Here is a 22,185-nt window from a genome sequence, read left to right as displayed (position 1 = left end):
CACAATGCATCGTTTAACTTGGTTGACCACTCTTTTGGATTGGCACCAACGGTCTTTTCAAGTATGCGTTTTAATGACCGGTTGGTGTTTTCTACTTGCCCACTCGTTTGGGGATGATAAGATGTCGAAATTTTATGGATTACTCCTTATCTTTTCAACACCTTTTCCAATTGCTTATTGCAAAAGTGGGTGCCCCGGTCACTTATAAGAGCTTTTGGTGTGCCGAACCTAGAGAAAAGTTCCATCAAAAAGTTTACCACTACTCGGCCATCATTTGTTGGTAGAGGTTTTGCCTCCGCCCATTTAGAAACATAATCTATGGCGACAAGTATGTAGAGGTAAGAATGAGATTTTGGAAAGGCGCCCATAAAGTCAATTCCCCAAACATTGAACACCTCGCATACTTGGATGCTTTGTTGAGGCATTTCATCCCGTTTAGTTATTTGACCAGCCCGTTGGCACGCGTCACAAGCTTTACAGACAGCGTAGGCATCTTTGAATATGGTAGGCCAATAGAAACCGGCCTCGTAAACTTTCTTCCCCGTGATTTGGGGACCAAAGTGCCCACCTGTTGGACCAAGGTGACAGTCAAGCAGAATTTCAGTGCATTCCTTCCCCGAAACACACCGACGGATTATCCCATCGGGACACTGTTTAAAGAGATATGGGTGTTCCCAAAAATAGTATTTTAAGTCACTAAAGAATTTCTTTCTTTTCTGGTGTGACATACCGGTTTCTAGGAATCCACTCGCAAGATAGTTGGCAATGTCTACAAACCATGGATCATCAATTTTCTCAACCCTCATGAGATTTTCATTAGGAAAATTATCTTGGATAACTGTCTCATGTAGAACCCCAAGATTCGGGTTCTCAAGTCGAGAAAGGTGATCGGCAGCTAGGTTTTCGGCACCCTTTTTATCTTTTATATCGATGTCGAATTCTTGCAAAAGCAAGACCCAACGTATTAAACGGGGTTTAGCATCTTGCTTAGAAAGCAAGTACTTTAATTCAGAGTGGTCTGTGTAGACAACCATCTTTGCTAGCACCAAATAGGATCGGAATTTGTCAAACGAAAAGACGATTGCAAGGAGTTCCTTCTCGGTGGTAGTGTAATTAAGTTGGGCTCCTTGCAGTGTCTTACTAGCATAGTAAATGGGCTTGAAATGTTTTTCTATTCTTTGCCCCAAGACGGCACCAATAGCAAAGTCACTGGCGTCACACATAAGTTCGAATGGTATTGACCAATTCGGCGATATGAGAATCGGTGACTGCGTGAGCTTTGCTTTAAGAAGATTAAAGGCGGTAAGACACTCGTCCGTAAAGACAAATGGAGCGTCCTTCTCAAGAAGTCTGTTCATGGGAGTTGCAATTTTGGAAAAATCTTTAATGAACCGCCGGTAAAAACCGGCGTGCCCCAGAAAACTTCTAACACCTTTCACATTCGTTGGTGGTGGTAATTTGGCTATTACTTCCACTTTAGCCCGATCCACCTCAAGACCTGCACAAGAAATTTTATGACCCAATACAATTCCCTCTTTTACCATAAAATGGCATTTTTCCCAGTTTAGTACAAGATTTGATTCTTCACACCTAATCAACATACGCTCAAGATTTTTAAGACATGAGTCAAAAGAATCACCGAAGACTGAGAAGTCATCCATGAATACTTCCATAAAATCTTCAATCATGTCATGAAAAATAGCCACCATACATCTTTGGAAGGTAACAGGAGCATTGCATAAGCCAAAAGGCATACACCGATAGGAGAAAGTACCATAAGGACATGTAAAGGTCGTTTTCTCTTGGTCCTCGGGTGCTATAGGGATTTGGAAATATCCCGAGAAATCGTCAAGAAAACAATAAAAATTCTTTCCCGCTAATCTTTCCAACATTTGATCAATGTAAGGAAGGGGAAAATGGTCTTTTCAGGTAGCATCATTTAATTTCCTGTAGTCAATGCATACCCTCCAACCCGTGATAGTCCTGGTAGAAATTAATTGGTCGTTTTCATTTGTGACAACGGTCATGCCACCCTTTTTGGGCACGCATTGGACCGGACTCACCCAAGGACTATCCGAAATTGGATAAATAAGACCCGCATCTAGGAGTTTTACAATCTCCTTCTTAACAACTTCTTGCATATTGGGGTTGAGTCGCCTTTGTCTTTGTACACACGGCTTATAGTTATCTTCCATTAATATCTTATGTGTACAATAAGAGGGACTTATACCCTTGATGTCATGAATTTTCCATGCTAGAGCCGTTTTATGGGCTTTTAACATGGAAACAAGCTTAGATTTCTCACTTACAGAGAGTTCGGATGAAATGATCACCGGGAGAGTAGAACCTTCTTGTAGGTAAGCATATTCCAAGTGACTTGGAAGTGGCTTTAGTTCCAAAACGGGAGGTTCTTCAATCGTTGTTTTACATCGGTATTCATTCCCTAAATCCAACTTTCTGTACTCTTCATCATTTGGCTCATACCCGTTAGCCATCAAAGTGGTCAACATCTCCACTTCTTCCACCATTGTTTCATCATCACCTTCCGCAAAAATGCATTCTCCTGTACCGTGCAATTCTGGAAATTCCTGCAATAACTCCGAATACATGTCTACGGTTTGCAAATAATAACATTGATCATCAGTAGACTCGGGGTATTGCAAGGCATGGTCAACGGAAAAGGTAACCTTCATATCCTCAATACCAAGGGTCAATTTCTGTCCATGAACATCTATCATAGCTCTAGCGGTATTGAGGAAAGGTCGACCTAATATAAGAGGCACACGTGTGTCCTCCTCCATGTCTAGAATTACAAAATCAGCCGGAAATACTAGGGTACTGACTTTTACTAACATATTCTCTAAAATTCCACGAGGGAATTTAACAGAGCGGTCTGCTAGTTGGATTGCCATTCGAGTTGGTTTCAGTTCCCCGGGGTTTAGCTTAACATATAATGAATAAGGCATTAAATTTATGCTAGCCCCTAAATCCGCTAATGCTTTAATGCATTCCAAATCTCCCAGGAGACATGGTATGGTAAAACTTCCAGGATCAGCTAACTTTTTTGGTATTTTGTTCATCAAAATTGCTGAACAATTTGCATTCATGGTGACGGATGAAAGTTCCTCCATTTTCTTCCGATTAGTAAGTAAGTCTTTTAAAAACTTAGCATACATGGGCATACCTGAGATTACATCAATGAAAGGAATGTTTATGTTAATTTGTTTAAACATATCTAGGAATTTCGACCTTTCGGCCTCTAGCCTCTCTTATTGTTGTTTTCTTGGGTATGGGAGCGGTGGTTGATATGGTTTCACTACGGGTTTTTCCCGTTCTTCCTTTTCAACCACTTTTTCCGGCTCCTTAACCGGTTCATCATTTTGGTTCAATGGAACCCTGAAATCAGAATTTTCGGGCATTTTTGGAGCATCGTATGCTAGACCACTCCGTGTGGTGATAACATTTGCGTGCTCATTTCGTGGGTTTTTACTGGTATCGCCCGGTAAACTACCTGGTTTCCTCTCGCTCAGTAAATTGGCTAAACCACTCATTTGTTTTTCTAAATTTTGAATTGATGCTTGTTGGTTTCTAAATTGATGTTCGTTTTTCTCGTTGGTTTGGTTTATATTTGTGACAAGCTGAGTTTGTGATGTAATTAACTTTTCCAACATACTCTCTAAATTTGACTTTTTCTCTTCATGTTGGGGTTTTTGGTAAAAACCCGGAGTTTGTTGTTGGAACCCACTACCTGACCCTTGTTGAAAATTGGAAGTTTGACCTTGAGGGTTGTAGGGGTTGTTAAAGTTCCGGTTAAATTGGGCTCTTCCCTGAAACTGGTTATTATTTCTTTGGCTTATGAAAGCCACTTCTTCTTTTTGAGCCATGGTTAACCCGGCATCACAATCTTTTCCTAAGTGGAGACCTCCACAGTATTCACAACCTACTTTCATACTATGGATTTCCTTGGTGATTTTGTCCATGTTTCGGACAACACCATCTATTTTCACACCTAGGGAGCTTAAGTCATCATAAGCACCGGCGCTTTGGACTTGAGCATTTCGAGTAATTGGGCGTTCTTGATGCCACTCATGAGAATAATCGGCTAGTTTCTCGATTATCTCATAAGCCTCTTGCTCGGTTTTGTCCATAAGAGAACCACCGGCCGCTTGGTCAATTGAAATTCGGGTTGCTACATCACAACCTTTGTAAAAGATTTGGACCTTTTGAAAGGTATCCAAACCATGGTTTGGACAACCTCTTAGCATTTTGGAAAATCGATTCCATGCTTCGTACAGGGTTTCCATCGGCTTTTGACAGAATTGGGTAATTTCGTGTTGGAGTCTCGCGGACTTGGATGCTGGAAAATATTTCTTAAGAAATTTTTCCAACATACCATCCCACGTTTCTATCGTAGCCTCGGCCAATGAATCTAACCAACTTCGTGCTTCCCCTTGGAGTGTCCAAGGGAAAAGTCTTAATAATATGGCCTGGTCAGTTTCTGGTTTAAGTTTAAATAGAAGACATATCTCTTGAAAGAGACGAATATGTTCGTTTGCATATTCATTCGGACCTCCACCAAATTGACACCTGTTATTAATCATTTGAAGAATAGGTCCTTTTATTTCAAAAGTTACCTCACCAGTAGGTGGAGTAATAGCACTACCTTGTCCGGTCCGGGTTGCTTTCATCTTTGCTGCCATTGATTGTCGTAGTACCAACGGTCTTTCTCCTTCCATTTCAAAATTTGGGGGTTGAACAGGTTTACCAAAGTCTGAATATCGAGGCTTGGTCGTACTTGATTCTGAATCAAAGGTTTCTTGCTTTGATGAAGATTCAAAAATTTCAAGTACTTCTTTTGAAATCCTACCAAGCTTTCTATCAGGTTCTGTAAACGGTGTGAGTAATGGAGATTCTGAACTTCGGGTATGTGGCATATGCGACCTATAAACTGTCAATCACACAACTAACAAAAATTATTAAACATACCGATTCTATAAGTTTAAAGATCAAAGATTATTAAAAATTTAAAATAATTAAGAAACTACTTAATCACAAATCAGTTAATAATTCTATTTTGACACAAAACTGTCCCCGGCAGCGGCGCCAAAAACTTGATGTGCGAAAAGTGGTATATGAATTATCGTATGGAAAATACCGGTTTTAGAGATTGCTACACACTAACGGGCAGTGTACCCGATCGTGTAGTAGTATAGTAACTGGTTTAGTTCCGTGTATCGTTCCAAGGACAGTTATATCAGTCAAACTAGAATTAGAAACTATATTATGATTAACTAAGTGAATGAAAGTTAAAAGTACAAGTTTTATGTTTTGGTGGCTATTTAACGATTTAGCCAAATCAAAGAAGGTTAAATGTAAAAACAATATTTTTGTCTTTTAAGTTTATGAAATGATAATAAATGCAAATAAAGCAAGTAAGATAGTTTTGAATTAAATCAAAGAGATGAAATGTTTATCTAGATATTTTACCCTCGGTATTGGATGTATTTTTAGATATTAAGTCCTGATTGAATAATTATGTGTGTAGTTATCTAATAGGTTCACTAAGAGTTCTCTCGGATAAACACGCAAATACAATAACAAGATCAAGGGTTCCCTTTTCACTATGGTTCTTGTATTTGTAATCAAATAACTATAAGCATGCTAATCACCTAAATCGACTCGCCAAGAGTTCTCTTTAGCAAGTACTCAAACTAGAATTACTAAGCGAGGGTTCCCTATTACTTAGACCTTTTCGTTTGTGACTAGTTGATCAACAAGATCAAAGACTTGAATAACAATTGTCTTTGCGTTCGCTCTACACAATTCATTCCTATTTTGTTTAACCGTTTTAATCTAGTTTACCCCCTTGGTCCGGTTTAGCAAACAATCAATCTAAGACAAGTTGATTGTAAATCAATATGATACATCAACAAGAGTTCTCTTTATCAACAACATATCAATTAACTAGATACAAATGATTTTAATAACAATAAGCATGGTTCTTAATTCAAGCTTCAATCTATCACGCATAATACATTCAATCAATAAGATTACATCCAATACCTTGGTTATTAATCTAGACAAACATTATAGAAACTAGCCAACAATCATGGTAACAGACAACAATACAATCAATTTATTAACTGAAATCATTGCTGAGAACAAGTAAATAACCTACAAGAACAAGAGTTCTTGGATGAAGAAGGTTTTGATGGATGATGCCTTGATGTTGAGCCTCTTAAAAGAGGTTGGAGTTCTCCAATTTGCTCCTGAAAATCGCCTCTAAACTCTCTGGTTCGTATCTCCTCTTTTGAAACAGTCCCAAAAATGAAGCTTTAAAGTGGAGAAATTAGGTAAAAAGCAGAAAAGTCGGGTACACCTACTACGGGACGTCGTCCCAAAAGGCAGGACGGCGTCCCACAAAACACGACAGGAAGGCGTCCTAATAATGCTAGACGGCGTCCCAGATAAAAGGCCAGGACGGCGTCCTCTTATGCTAGACGGCGTCCCGAATGGTTTTTAGGCACTGTTTCGTTTTCTTTTCAATGTTAGTTCATTTGGACGAAGCCTAACATATCAGAAGCCTTGTTTTATCATTTTAGAGTGCTACCTTGACCCTAACTCGTATCGGGATCGACCAATGTCATAAATCATCAAAATTCTTTGCAGATCATTCTTCCGATACAAATTCGCGCATCTTGGCTTATCACTTGTAGATCACCTTCATTATCTTCGATTCTAGAGCGTTTTAAGTGATATTGCGATAGATATATATGATGTTATTGAGCAATATCATAAACCTATACTTTTTCTATTTAGATTCATAAAATAGAGTTCAATATGAAACCATAGCAATTTGATTCACTCAAAACGGATTTAAAATGAAGAAGTTATGGGTAAAACAAGATTGGATAATTTTTCTCATTTTAGCTACGTGAAAATTGGTAACAAATCTATTCCAACCATAACTTAATCAACTTGTATTGTATATTATGTAATCTTGAGATACCATAGACACGTATACAATGTTTCGACCTATCATGTTGATACATTTATATATATTTCGGAACAACCATAGACACTCTATATGTGAATGTTGGAGTTAGCTATACAGGGTTGAGGTTGATTCCAAAATATATATAGTTTGAGTTGTGATCAATACTGAGATACGTATACACTGGGTTGTGGATTGATTCACGATAATATTTATCGATTTATTTCTGTACATCTAACTGTGGACAACTAGTTGTAGGTTACTAACGTGGACAGCTGACTTAATAAACTTAAAACATCAAAATATATTAAAAGTGTTGTAAATATATTTTGAACATACTTTGATATATATGTATATATTGTTATAGGTTCGTGAATCAACCAGTGGCCAAGTCTTACTTCCCGACGAAGTAAAAATTTGTGAAAGTGAGTTATAGTCCCACTTTTAAAATCTAATATTTTTGGGATGAGAATACATGCAGGTTTTATAAATGATTTACAAAATAGACACAAGTACGTGAAACTACATTCTATGGTTGAATTATCGAAATCGAATATGCCCCTTTTTATTAAGTATGGTAATCTAAGAATTAGGGAACAGACACTCTAATTGACGCGAATCCTAAAGATAGATCTATTGGGCCTAACAAACCCCATCCAAAGTACCGGATGCTTTAGTACTTCGAAATTTATATCATATCCGAAGGGTGTCCCGGAATGATGGGGATATTCTTATATATGCATCTTGTTAATGTCGGTTACCAGGTGTTCACCATATGAATGATTTTTATCTCTATGTATGGGATGTGTATTGAAATATGAAATCTTGTAGTCTATTATTATGATTTGATATATATAGGTTAAACCTATAACTCACCAACATTTTTGTTGACGTTTTAAGCATGTTTATTCTCAGGTGATTATTAAGAGCTTCCGCTGTCGCATACTTAAATAAGGACGAGATTTGGAGTCCATGCTTGTATGATATTGTGTAAAAACTGCATTCAAGAAACTTATTTTGTTGTAACATATTTGTATTGTAAACCATTATGTAATGGTCGTGTGTAAACAGGATATTTTAGATTATCATTATTTGATAATCTACGTAAAGCTTTTTAAACCTTTATTGATGAAATAAAGGTTATGGTTTGTTTTAAAATGAATGCAGTCTTTGAAAAACGTCTCATATAGAGGTCAAAACCTCGCAAGGAAATCAATTAATATGGAACGTTTTTAATCAATAAGAACGGGACATTTCATAACTACTCTTAATATTCTGTATGATTAACTTGTTCCATTTGACTATTTTGAAGGAAATGACACCGACTACTCGACACACCATGAATATGAATGAAGAGGAATTCTGTACTTTTCTAGCTTCAAACATAGCCGCAGTACAGGATGCGCTACATACCAACAATAACCTTGGATCTAGCAGTACAGGAAATCGTGTAGGATGCACCTACAAAGAATTCACTGCCTGCAAACCTTTGGAATTTGATGGAACCGAAGGACCGATCGGATTGAAACGGTGGACCGAGAAGGTCGAATCGGTGTTTGCCATAAGTAAGTGTACTGAAGAGGACAAAGTGAAGTACGCTACGCATACCTTCACAGGTTCTGCGTTAACATGGTGGAATACCTATCTAGAGCAAGTGGGACAAGACGATGCGTACGTACTACCGTGGTCAGCATTTAAGCACTTGATGAACGAGAAATACCGTCCCAGAACCGAGGTCAATAAGCTCAAGACAGAACTTAGAGGGTTACGAACCCAAGGATTTGATATTACCACGTATGAAAGATGATTCACAGAATTGTGCCTATTGTGTCCGGGAGCGTTCGAAGATGAGGAAGAGAAGATCAACGCGTTTGTGAAAGGATTATCGGAAAGAATCCAAGAAGATATAAGTTCACACGAGCCCGCCTCCATACAACATGCATGTAGAATGGCTCACAAACTAGTGAACCAGATTGAGGAAAGAATTAAAGAACAGACGGCTGAAGAGGCCAATGTGAAGCAAGTCAAAAGAAAGTGGGAGGAAAACGGTGATAAGAATCACCAATACAACAACAACAGCAATTACAACAATAATCGCAACAATTATCCCAACAATCGCAACATCAATCGCAACTACAACAAACGGTCCAACAACAACAACAACAACAACAACAACAACAACAACAACAACAACAACAACAACAACAACAACAACAACAACAACAACTACAACTACTACTACTACAACAATCATCCCAACAACAATAACAACCGCAACAACAACAATCAGAAGCAGCTATGCCAAAGGTGTGAAAAGTATCACTCGGGGTTCTGCACCAAATTTTGCAACAAGTGTAAAAGAAATGGTCATAGCGCGGCGAAGTGTGAGGTCTACGGACCAGGGGTTAATAGAACGAAAGGAACAAATGGTGTCGGAACGAGTAATGGCGGAGCAAGTAGTGTCGGAGCAAGTTATGCCAATGTAGTTTGTTATAAATGTGGAAAACCGGGCCACATTATTAGAAATTGCCCGAACCAGGAGAACACGAATGGACAAGGCCGCAGAAGAGTTTTCAATATTAATGCGACAGAGGCACAGGAAGACCCGGAGCTTGTTACGGGTACGTTTCTTATTGACAATAAATCTGCTTACGTTTTATTTGATTCGGGTGCGGATAGAAGCTATATGAGTAGAGATTTTTGTGCTAAATTAACTTGTCCATTGACACCGTTGGATAGTAAATTTTTACTCGAATTAGCAAACGGTAAATTAATTTCAGCAGATAATATATGCCGGAATCGAGAAATTAAACTGGGTAGCGAAATATTTAAGATTGATTTGATACCAGTAGAGTTAGGGAGTTTTGATGTAATAGTTGGCATGGACTGGCTGAAGAAGATGAAAGCAGAGATTGTATGTTACGAAAATGCAATTCGCATTGTACGAGAAGGAGGAGAACCCTTAATGGTGTACGGAGAAAAGGGCAACACGAAGCTACATCTTATTAGTAATTTGAAGGCACAAAAACTAATAAGAAAAGGTTGCTATGCTGTTCTAGCACATGTCGAGAAAGTACAAACTGAACAAAAGAGCATCAATGATGTTTTTGTCGCAAAAGAATTTCCCGATGTATTTCCGAAAGAATTACGGGACTACCTCCACATCGATCTGTTGAATTTCAAATAGATCTTGTACCAGGAGCTGCAACAATAGCTCGTGCTCCTTATAGACTCGCACCCAACGAGATGAAAGAACTGCAAAGCCAACTGCAAGAACTATTAGAACGTGGTTTCATTTGATCAAGCACGTCACCATGGGGAGCTCCTGTTTTGTTTGTCAAGAAGAAGGATGGTACATTTAGGTTGTGTATTGACTACAGAGAGTTGAACAAAATTACCATCAAAAACCGTTATCCACTGCCATAGAATTGACGACTTGTTTGATCAACTACAAGGCTCGTCAGTTTATTCAAAGATTGATTTACGTTCTGGATATCATCGAATGTGAGTAAAGGAGGATGATATTCCGAAAACTGCTTTTAGGACGCGTTATGGTCATTACGAGTTTATGGTTATGCCATTTGGGTTGACTAATGCACCAGCTGTGTTCATGGACCTCATGAACCGAGTGTGTGGGCCATATCCTGACAAGTTTGTCATTGTTTTCATCGATGACATACTTATTTACTCAAAGAATGATCAAGAGCACGAAGAACATTTGAGAAAAGTGCTAGAAGTATTGAGGAAAGAAAAACTGTATGCTAAGTTTTCAAAGTGTGCATTTTGTTTGGAAGAAGTTCAATTCCTCGGTCACATAGTGAACAAAGAAGGTATCCAGGTTGACCCGACAAAGATCGAAACCGTTGAAAAGTGGGAAACCCCAAAAAATCTGAAGCATATACGCCAATTTTTAGGATTGGCTGGTTACTACAGAAGATTCATTCAAGATTTCTCCAAAATAGCAAAACCCTTTACTGCATTAACGCATAAAGGGAAGAAATTTGAATGGAAGGATGAACAAGAGAAGGTGTTTCAATTATTGAAGAAAAAGCTAACTACGGCACCTATATTGTCATTGCCTGAAGGGAATGATGATTTTGTGATTTATTGTGACGCATCAAAGTAAGGTCTCGGTTGTGTATTAATACAACGGACGAAGGTGATTGCTTATGCGTCTAGACAATTGAAGATTCACGAGCAAAATTATACGACGCATGATTTGGAATTAGGCGCGGTTGTTTTTGCATTAAAGACTTGGAGGCACTACTTATATGGGGTCAAAAGTATTATATATACCGACAACAAAAGTCTTCAACACATATTTAATCAGAAACAACTGAATATGAGGCAGCGTAGGTGGATTGAATTGTTGAATGATTACGACTTTGAAATTCGTTACCACCCGGGGAAGGCAAATGTGGTAGCCGACGCCTTGAGCAGGAAGGACAGAGAACCCATTCGAGTAAAATCTATGAATATAATGATTCACACTAACCTTACTACTCAAATAAAGGAGGTGCAACAAGGAGTTTTAAAATAGGGAAATTTAAAGGATGAAATACCCAAAGGATCGGAGAAGCATCTTAATATTCGGGAAGATGGAACCCGGTATAGGGCTGAAAGAATTTGGGTACCAAAATTTGGAGATATGAGAGAAATGGTACTTAGAGAAGCTCATAAAACTAGATACTCAATACATCCTGGAACGGGGAAGATGTACAAGGATCTCAAGAAACATTTTTGGTGGCCGGGTATGAAAGCCGATGTTGCTAAATACGTAGGAGAATGTTTGACGTGTTTAAGGTCAAAGCTAAGCATCAGAAACCATCAGGTCTACTTCAACAGCCTGAAATCCCGGAATGGAAATGGGAAAACATTACCATGGATTTCATCACTAAATTGCCAAGGACTGCAAGTGGTTTTGATACTATTTGAGTAATAGTTGATCGTCTCATCAAATCATCACACTTCCCGCCAATAAGAGAAGATGACAAGATGGAGAAGTTAGCACGAATGTATTTGAAGGAAGTCATCTCCAGACATGGAAAACCAATCTCTATTATCTCTGATAGGGATGGCAGATTTATTTCAAGATTCTGGCAGACATTACAGCAAGCATTAGGAACTCGTCTAGACATGAGTACTGCCTATCATCCACAAACTGATGGGCAGAGTGAAAGGACGATACAAACGCTTGAAGACATGCTACGAGCATGTGTTATTGATTTTGGAAACAGTTGGGATTGACATCTACCGTTAGCAGAATTTTCCTACAACAACAGCTACCATTCAAGCATTGAGATGGCGCCGTTTGAAGCACTTTATGGTAGAAAGTGTAGGTCTCCGATTTGTTGTAGTGAAGTGGGGGATAGACAGATTACGGGTCCGGAGATAATACAAGAAACTACCGAGAAAATCATTCAAATTCAACAACGATTGAAAACCGCCCAGAGTCGACAAAAGAGCTACGCAGACAGTAAAAGAAAAGATATAGAGTTTGAAATTGGAGAAATGGTCATACTTAAGGTTTCACCTTGGAAAGGCATTGTTCGATTTGGTAAACGGGGGAAACTAAATCCAAGGTACATTGGACCATTCAAGATTATAGATCGTGTCGGACCAGTAGCTTACCAACTGGAGCTACCTCAACAACTCGCGGCTGTACATAACACTTTCCACGTCTCGAATTTGAAGAAATGTTTTGCTAAAGAAGATCTCACTATTCCATTGGACGAAATCCAAATCAATGAAAAACTTCAATTCATTGAAGAACCCTTCGAAATAATGGATCGTGAGGTTAAGAGACTTAAGCAAAACAAGATACCGATTGTTAAGGTTCGATGGAATGCTTGTAGAGGACCCGAGTTCACCTGGGAGTGTGAAGATCAGATGAAGAAGAAATACCCGCATCTATTTCCAGAAGATTCGTCAACACCTTCAACAGCTTAAAATTTCGGGACGAAATTTATTTAACGGGTAGGTACTGTAGTGACCCGAACTTTTCCATGTTTATATATATTAATTGAGATTTATATTTACATGACTAAATGTTTCCAACGTGTTAAGCAATCAAACTTGTTAAGACTTGATTAAATGAAATAAGTTTCATATAGACAATCGATCACCCAAGTTGACCGGTGATTCACGAACGTTAAAACTTGTAAAAACTATATGATTACATATATATGGATATATATATAGTTAACATGATATTATGATAAGTAAACATATCATTAAGTATATTAACAATGAACTACATATGTAAAAACAAGACTACTAACTTAATGATTTTGAAACGAGACATATATGTAACGAATATCGTTGTAACGACATTTAATGTATATATATCATATTAAGAGATATTCATACATCATAATATCATGATAATATAATAATTTAAAATCTCATTTGATATTATAAACATTGGGTTAACAACATTTAACAAGATCGTTAACTTAAAGGTTTCAAATCAACATTTATATGTAACGACTAACGATGACTTAACGACTCAGTTAAAATGTATATACAAGTAGTGTTTTAATATGTATTCATACACTTTTTAAAGACTTCAAGACACTTATCAAAATACTTCTACTTAACAAAAATGCTTACAATTACATCCTCGTTTAGTTTCATCAACAATTCTACTCGTATGAACCCGTATTCGTACTCGTACAATACACAGCTTTTAGATGTATGTACTATTGGTATATACACTCCAATGATCAGCTCTTGGCAGCCCATGTGAGTCACCTAACACATGTGGTAACTATCATTTGGCAACTAGCATGAAATATCTCATAAAATTACAAAAATATGAGTAATCATTCATGACTTATTTACATGAAAACAAAATTACATATCCTTTATATCTAATCCATACACCAACGACCAAAAACACCTACAAACACTTTCATTCTTCAATTTTATTCATCTAATTGATCTCTCTCAAGTTCTATCTTCAAGTTCTAAGTGTTCTTCATAAATTCCAAAAGTTCTAGTTTCATAAAATCAAGAATACTTCCAAGATTGCAAGTTTACTTCCAAGTTTTCTAAATCCATTCCAAGTAATCATCCAAGATCAAGAAACCTTTGTTATTTACAGTAGGTTATCTTTCTAATACAAGGTAATAATCATATTCAAACTTTAATTCAATTTCTATAACTATAACAATCTTATTTCGAGTGGAAATCTTACTTGAAATTGTTTTCGTGTCATGATTCTGCTTCAAGAACTTTCAAGCCATCCAAGGATCCTTTGAAGCTAGATCCATTTTTCTCATTTCCAGTAGGTTTATCCAAGGAACTTGAGGTAGTAATGATATTCATAACATCATTCGATTCATACATATAAAGCTATCTTATTCGAAGGTTTAAAACTTGTAATCACTAGAACATAGTTTAGTTAATTCTAAACTTGTTCGCAAATAAAAGTTAATCCTTCTAACTTAACTTTTAAAATCAACTAAACACATGTTCTATATCTATATGATATGCTAACTTAATGATTTAAAACCTGGAAACACGAAGAACACTGTAAAATCGGACATACGCCGTCGTAGTAACACCGCGGGCTGTTTTGGGTTAGTTAATTAAAAACTATGATAAACTTCGATTTAAAAGTTTTTCTTCTGGGAAAATTATTTTTCTTATGAACATGAAACTATATCCAAAAATCATGGTTAAACTCAAAGTGGAAGTATGTTTTCTAAAACGGTCATCTAGACGTCGTTCTTTCGACTAAAATGACTACCTTTACAAAAACAACTTGTAACTTATATTTACGACTACAAACCTATACTTTTTCTGTTTAGATTCATAAAATAGAGTTCAATATGAAACCATAGCAATTTGATTCACTCAAAACGGATTTAAAATGAAGAAGTTATGGGTAAAACAAGATTGGATAATTTTTCTCATTTTAGCTACGTGAAAATTGGTAACAAATCTATTCCAACCATAACTTAATCAACTTGTATTGTATATTATGTAATCTTGAGATACTATAGACACGTATACAATGTTTCGACCTATCATGTCGACACATCTATATATATTTCGGAACAACCATAGACACTCTATATGTGAATGTTAGAGTTAGCTATACAGGGTTGAGGTTGATTCCAAAATATATATAGTTTGAGTTGTGATCAATACTGAGATATGTATACACTGGGTCGTGGATTGATTCAAGATAATATATATCGATTTATTTCTGTACATCTAACTGTGGACAACTAGTTGTAGGTTACTAACGAGGACAGCTGACTTAATAAACTTAAAACATCAAAATGTATTAAAAGTGTTGTAAATATATTTTGAACATACTTTGATATCTATGTACATATTTGTTATAGGTTCGTGAATCGACCAGTGGTCAAGTCTTACTTCCCGACGAAGTAAAAATCTGTGAAAGTGAGTTATAGTCCCACTTTTAAAATCTAATATTTTTGGGATGAGAATACATGCAGGTTTTATAAATGATTTACAAAATAGACACAAGTACGTGAAACTACATTCTATGGTTGAATTATCGAAATTGAATATGCCCCTTTTTATTAAGTCTGGTAATCTAAGAATTAGGGAACAGACACCCTAATTGACGCGAATCCTAAAGATAGATCTATTGGGCCTAACAAACCCCATCCAAAGTACCGGATGCTTTAGTACTTCGAAATTTATATCATATCCGAAGGGTGTCCCGGAATGATGGGGATATTCTTATATATGCATCTTGTTAATGTCGGTTACCAGGTGTTCACCATATGAATGATTTTTATCTCTATGTATGGGATATGTATTGAAATATGAAATCTTGTGGTCTATTATTATGATTTGATAATATATAGGTTAAACCTATAACTCACCAACATTTTTGTTGACATTTTAAGCATGTTTATTCTCAGGTGATTATTAAGAGCTTCCGCTGTCGTATACTTAAATAAGGACGAGATTTGGAGTCCATGCTTGTATGATATTGTGTAAAAACTGCATTCAAGAAACTTTTTTCATTGTAACATATTTGTATTGTAAACCATTATGTAATGGTCTTGTGTAAACAAGATATTATAGATTATCATTATTTGATAATCTACGTAAAGCTTTTTAAACATTTATTGATGAAATAAAGGTTAAGGTTTGTTTTAAAATGAATGCAGTCTTTGAAAATCGTCTCATATAGAGGTCAAAACCTCGCAACGAAATCAATTAATATGGAACGTTTTTAATCAATAAGAACGGGACATTTCAACTAGAGGATTCTGATTTAATGGTTCGTTCCTCAACAATCTCTGTTTGAATGATTGGTGGTTCCGGAAGAAAAATTAATGGTTCAGGATCTATGAATCGTCCCTGAATATTCTCCGGATTCTCAATTGTGAGGTCAGGTTCAAAAAATGGATTATCGGAAATTTGAATTGGAGTACTTGGTCGACTGGATGACGATTCTAAAGAAAAATTAACGGCGGTAATATTAGCTAGATGTCTTGATCGAGTTACAGGTGGTGAACGTACAAAAGGTGGTGAACGTCTTGCTCAGTGCATTCACTGAATATCCTATTAGTTTTTAAAAAGAAAGAAAAATTATATAAGTTATCCAATTAATAGACTTTTCTGATTTTGCCCACGTTTCGAATAGCCAAAAGATGCAGCAGAGGGGCAGGATTCGTTTGGTCTCAATATAATTGAGTACTGTTTGGCTCCAATAACCCGGTCCACGTACAAATCCAACTATCACTACGAACCAGAAAATTTGTATGTCTATCAATTTAACCACTTAAAATAAATTTTCGTAATTTTAAGAAATTTAGAGAAGAAGTAGAAAATTCTATGTCCTAAAAACTAGAATGGCGAGAAATAAGAAAGAAAAAGAGCGCGTCGGTATTAAAATTGGAGAAATAAGAAAAGAAAAAGAGTGACTTATAAAACTTTAAAACACTCGACTAACCCAACCTTATTATTATCACTAACTTAAAATTAAAATTGCAAATTGAGATTACTAATTGGAGTGATAATTGATACATAGGTAAAAGGCGTTAAAAAATAAAAATAAGAAAGTAGCGCGTCTAAACTTAAAAAGGAACTAAAACTAAAAATTAAAAAGTTGCGTCTAAAAATATTAAAGCTTACAAGTAAAACTATATCTCAAATGACAATATCTTAAAAAGGTACTAAAACTTAAAAAGGCGTCGCAAAATTCTAAAGTACCTAAATCTTAGTCTAAAGAAAAAGCACTTAAAGGATTTTACGGCAAAGCCTAAAAATCTAGAAGTAAAAATAACTATGGCAAAAACTATATCTTAAAACTAAAAACGAGCGAAAAAAATACAATAAGTTATCCTAGAACAATTAAAAAGGTACAAAATATAAAAATATACTAAAAGTTGTAAAAAGTACAATTTTTTATAAAAATATTATTTTTATATTATTTATTTAATAAAACTATTAATTTTAGAATTTATATAAACTAAATAAACTAAATATATAAATTAATTAAAACTAAACTAAACTAATTAAAAATTAAAAACCTAATTAGGGTTTCTAATTAAATAATAATAATAATAATTACTCCTTAATGATGCTGGTTGCAGACAACTGTGGCGTGTCAGCAGAGCTCATGCGATCGCATGAGTTCTAAGTTACCCGGCCATGCGATCGCATGGGCAAGGATTTCGGGCCAGTGACTAGGCTGCTACAGTACTGGACTCGAGTGTTTTTATTTTATTTTATTTTTTTCTGTTTTGATTTTATGTTTTAAATAAATACAAAATATTTAAATAAAACTTATATTTTTATAAACTAAAATAAAAATAAAGAAACTTTATAAAACTTATATATTTAACAAACTCTTAAAAATATTTATATATTTTTTTTCTTTTTATATTTTCAAATATTTAAAACGTATTTTTACAAAAGCGTATTTTTTATAAAAGTAAACTAAAAATAAAAATCTTTTTTTTATATATATAGCGTTGCGCTTCCGGCGTTTAAGCAGAAATTCGTCCCCGGCAGCGGCGCCAAAAATACTTGATGTTATGCGAGGCGTATATGAAATAGTGTATATTTTACTAGGAAAAACTATTAAATACAACACAATTTTACACAAGATATTTATTTATTTATAGAATGGATATACTTAAACCTTGCTACAACACTTATAGGCAGTGTACCTAATCGTACAGTAGTGTAGTTTTTAGTAAGTCCGGTTCGTTCCACACGGAAAATCTTTAAACAAAGCTTAACGCTATATTAGTTTTAATTTATAAAAATACAAATATATATATAAGTAATATTATTATTATAAAGGGGGGTTTTTACCGTTTAATGACTGGTTTGTCGATTTTAAAACTTTAGTCGCAGTTAAAACCTAATGTAAAATATTAAAAATAAATACAACTTAATTTACAACGTAAAGTAAATAACGACAATAAAATTGCGATAAAATAAAATTACGATAATTAAAGAGTACGAAAATTAAAAGTGCAATTAAATATAATGACAATAAATAAAAGTGCGATAATTAAAAGTGCAATTAAATATAAATAAAGGAAATTAAATATGAAATAAAAGAATTATGCTTATTTAAACTTCCGTAATCATGATGTTTGACGTGTTAATTTTAGTTTTATGCCCATGGGTTAATTGTCCTTTGTCCTGGATTATTTAATATGTCCGTCTGGTTTTTGTCCATAACAGTCCATCAGTCATAAATATAAAGTGCGAGTATCCTCGTCAAATTATCCTTATACCCGAAGTCAAATATTCCAACTAATTGGGGACTTAAACTGTAACGAGGTTTTAATACTTTGTTTAATAATTACACCAAGATATCGACTGCGTGTAACCCAAGGTTTTAATACTTTGTTATCAATTATGCCAAGTGTCCTTGTACATAATTTCACTCCTGTTTTAATAATTCCATATACTATTAATCCATTTTCGTGTCCGGTTAAATGAACGATTATTCGTACATATAAATATCCCGCCCATCGTGTCCGATCGAGTATATATGGTTATTTATAAGGACGTCCAATTGTAAATCTTTATATTAAAATTAACAAACTATCATTTAGTTAAACAAATATAAAGCCCATTAATAGCCCATAGTCTAATTTCCACAAGTGTCGTTCTTTGGTCCAAACCCTAATTATGGTACAAAGCCCAATTACCCAAATTTAGTAATTAGCCCAACATCATGATTACTTCGATTTAAATAAGCATAATAATAACTTAGCTACGAGACATTAAATTAAAAAGGTTGAACATAACTTACAATGATTAAAAATAGCGTAGCGTTACACGGACAGAATTTCAACTTACACCCTTACAACATTCGCTAACATACCCTTATTATTGGAATTAAAATTAAAATTTAAAATTAAAATTATAATATATATATATATATATATATATATATATATATATATATATATATATATATATATATATATATATAATACGTGAGAGAGTTGGATGGATATATGATATATGGTGCACCAAAGCTCGATTTTTATAGGCATGTGGGCTGGAAAAGAGCCTCATGCGATCGCATGAGTTTTGCCCTTCAGGCTCATGTGATCGCATGGCCAGCTGGAGAGGCTTACATGCCTTTGTTTTTTCTGCCGACGGTTTTTATTATATAATATAATATATATATTAATTTTAAGAATTAATTATATATTATATTATATTCATGTGCATAGTTGACTTGTAATTTTTAATCCGTTGTTTGAGAGTTGACTCTAGTCCCGGTTCCGGATTTTCGAACGTCCTTGCGTACAATTTAATATCTTGTACTTTGCATTTTGAATCTTGTACTCTTGTAATTTTGAGATGTTTCTCATCAATAATTGGAACCTCGTTGAGAGTTGACTCTGGTCCCGGTTCCGGATTTTCGAACGTCCTTGCGTACAATTTAATATCTTGTACTTTGCGTTTTGAATCTTGTACTCTTGTAATTTTGAGACGTTTCTCATCAATAATTGGAACCTCTTTGATTGTATTTTGTATTTTTGAGCTTTTTGGTCGTTTGCGTCTTCAATTCGTCGAATCTGTCTTTTGTCTTCACCTTTTATTATTTAAACGAATATCACTTGTAAATAGAACAATTGCAACTAAAAGCTTGTCTTTCTTGAGGGATAATGCTATGAAATATATGTTTGTTTTTAGCATTATCAAACTCCCAAGTATTTAACAGGAAGTGTGTCTTCGTCAAAAGGAAGAATGGCCTGAATTATCTCCTTCATACGTTGCGAGACATTACAAAAAAAACAGTACTTTTAGCCATACTGGGCGCAATCCCCGAGCACTGCTGGAATTCATTTAAAGTCTTCGCAATAACTCGCACCGACTCAGAATAAGCATGCAAGAAAAAGAATAAGTCATCCGCAAAGCATAAATTAATTAAGTTTAATTTCTCACATTTTGGATGAAACCGAAACCGATCCACACTGCTCATATGCTTTTGAAGAATCAATGTCAAAAACTCCATCACCAACGTAAATAAATAGGGCGACATGGGGTCCCCTTGACGAAGACCCCTTTTGCCTTGAAAAAAATCATGCATGTTACCATTGATGGTAATAGAAAAAGGACATAGAGGATACACAGCTCATAATCCATTTGACCATCATTGAAGGGTAACCAAATTGACCAAGAATATGCTCCAAAAAACTCCAATCAACTGTGTCATAGGCCTTCTGAATATCCAATTTAAAAGCACATCGAGCAACCCCTCTATCAGTATGATAATCCTTCATCAACTCCTGAGTAAGAAGGATATTATCAGAGATCCTTCGACCAGGAATGAAAGCTGATTGATTACTATTAATGACTTCATCTAGACTAAACTTGATTCTATTCGTGATGATTTTACTAATACATTTGTAGATAACGTTGCAACACAAAATTGGGCAAAAATCAGTCACTAAACTCGGCGTCTTCACCTTTGGTAACAACGTAATCACTGTATGGTTTATCTCTTTTAGGAGCTTACCATTGTGAAAGAAGTCAAGAACAGCCCTAGTCACATCACCACCGATAACATCCCATGAAGACTTAAAAAATTCAGCATTATATCCATCCGGGCCTGGCAATTTATCCGACCCAATGTTAAAAATAGCATCTTTTACTTCCATTGGAGTGACATCTCTGATCATCTCAGTTGCCACATCTATAGATATAGTATTATTGAACACCACATCTGACACCATGGACACTGGTTGAGAATCACCTAAGAATTTTTTATAATGATCCACGAAACACTCTGCAACCACAGCACCTTCTATACGCACCCCCGCAGTATCAACAATGGACTGAATATGTGTTCTGTGAGTACGAGCCTTGACGACACTATGAAAGTATTTAGAGTTGCAGTCTTTAGCACGTAACCAGTCGATTTTTGATTTCTGCTTAAGAAACAATTCCTCCTCTATAATAGCCTCATTAAATTCACGTAAACATGCCGCTTCAGTTTCGCAACACTCCATAGAATGAGGATTTTTGTCCAGGTTAATCTTCGCCAAATCTAGCTTCTCGCGCAATTCTACTACCCTTTTATGTAAATTACCACACTGCCATGCTAGCTTTCGTAACGGTTTTTCAATGCCCGAAGTTTTTTCACAACTCTGAACATTGAACAACCATGGATCTCCACTTCCTAATGTTTCTGAACCGTACCCTTGAACTCATTATGCTTTGTTATAAAATTGCAAAACTTAAATGGCTTTACTCTTGAATTAATATTTCCCGGATCTTAAGAATTGCATGACTATGATCCGATATACGGTAAGGTTGGAACACCGCAAATGCATTGACATATTCGCTTAGAAATATATCATTCGCCATAACACGATCAATCTTTTTTAAAATTCCTTTCGAAGAATTAGGCCGCTGGTTCCATGTGAATTGAAGACCAGTACGTCAGTCATTCGAATCTTTTCAACACATTCCTTAAATTCTCGCATTGCTAACGTATAACAACCCTCACATTTTCATACTTGAATTGACTAATTTGCCGCTAGAGTTGTTATCCATACTTAATATACGATTAAATTCGATGTTGATTAAATATTTATTTTTTTCGATACGTTTTGTTAACTAAAGTTTATACTAATTATATAAAATAACTTTAGTTAATATTATTATTAATGTGTATTATATATAAAACTATATGTAACATAATTATTAATTAA

At 35.4% G+C, this 22,185-nt stretch overlaps 1 protein-coding gene across 1 annotated transcript in view; it reads right to left on the bottom strand.

Moving 5' to 3' along the window:
- The window catches only part of LOC139863581 (uncharacterized), a 94,975-nt gene extending 73,137 nt beyond the window's left edge, over positions 1 to 21,838 (bottom strand). The window contains exons 1-3 of the mRNA XM_071852200.1: positions 21,778 to 21,838; positions 20,637 to 21,671; positions 20,414 to 20,539 (exon numbers count right to left, since the gene is read on the bottom strand). Coding sequence (XP_071708301.1) covers positions 20,414 to 20,539; positions 20,637 to 21,671; positions 21,778 to 21,838 — 1,222 coding nt within the window. The remainder of the gene's footprint in view (positions 1 to 20,413; positions 20,540 to 20,636; positions 21,672 to 21,777) is intronic.
- Between the last annotated feature and the right edge of the window lie 347 nt (positions 21,839 to 22,185).

Source organism: Rutidosis leptorrhynchoides, chromosome 8, assembly GCF_046630445.1.
Source record: "Rutidosis leptorrhynchoides isolate AG116_Rl617_1_P2 chromosome 8, CSIRO_AGI_Rlap_v1, whole genome shotgun sequence".
Classification (NCBI taxonomy): Eukaryota; Viridiplantae; Streptophyta; class Magnoliopsida; order Asterales; family Asteraceae; genus Rutidosis; species Rutidosis leptorrhynchoides.
The sequence above is the reverse complement of the archived record's forward strand: the minus strand, read 5'-3'. Positions and strand labels throughout refer to the sequence as shown.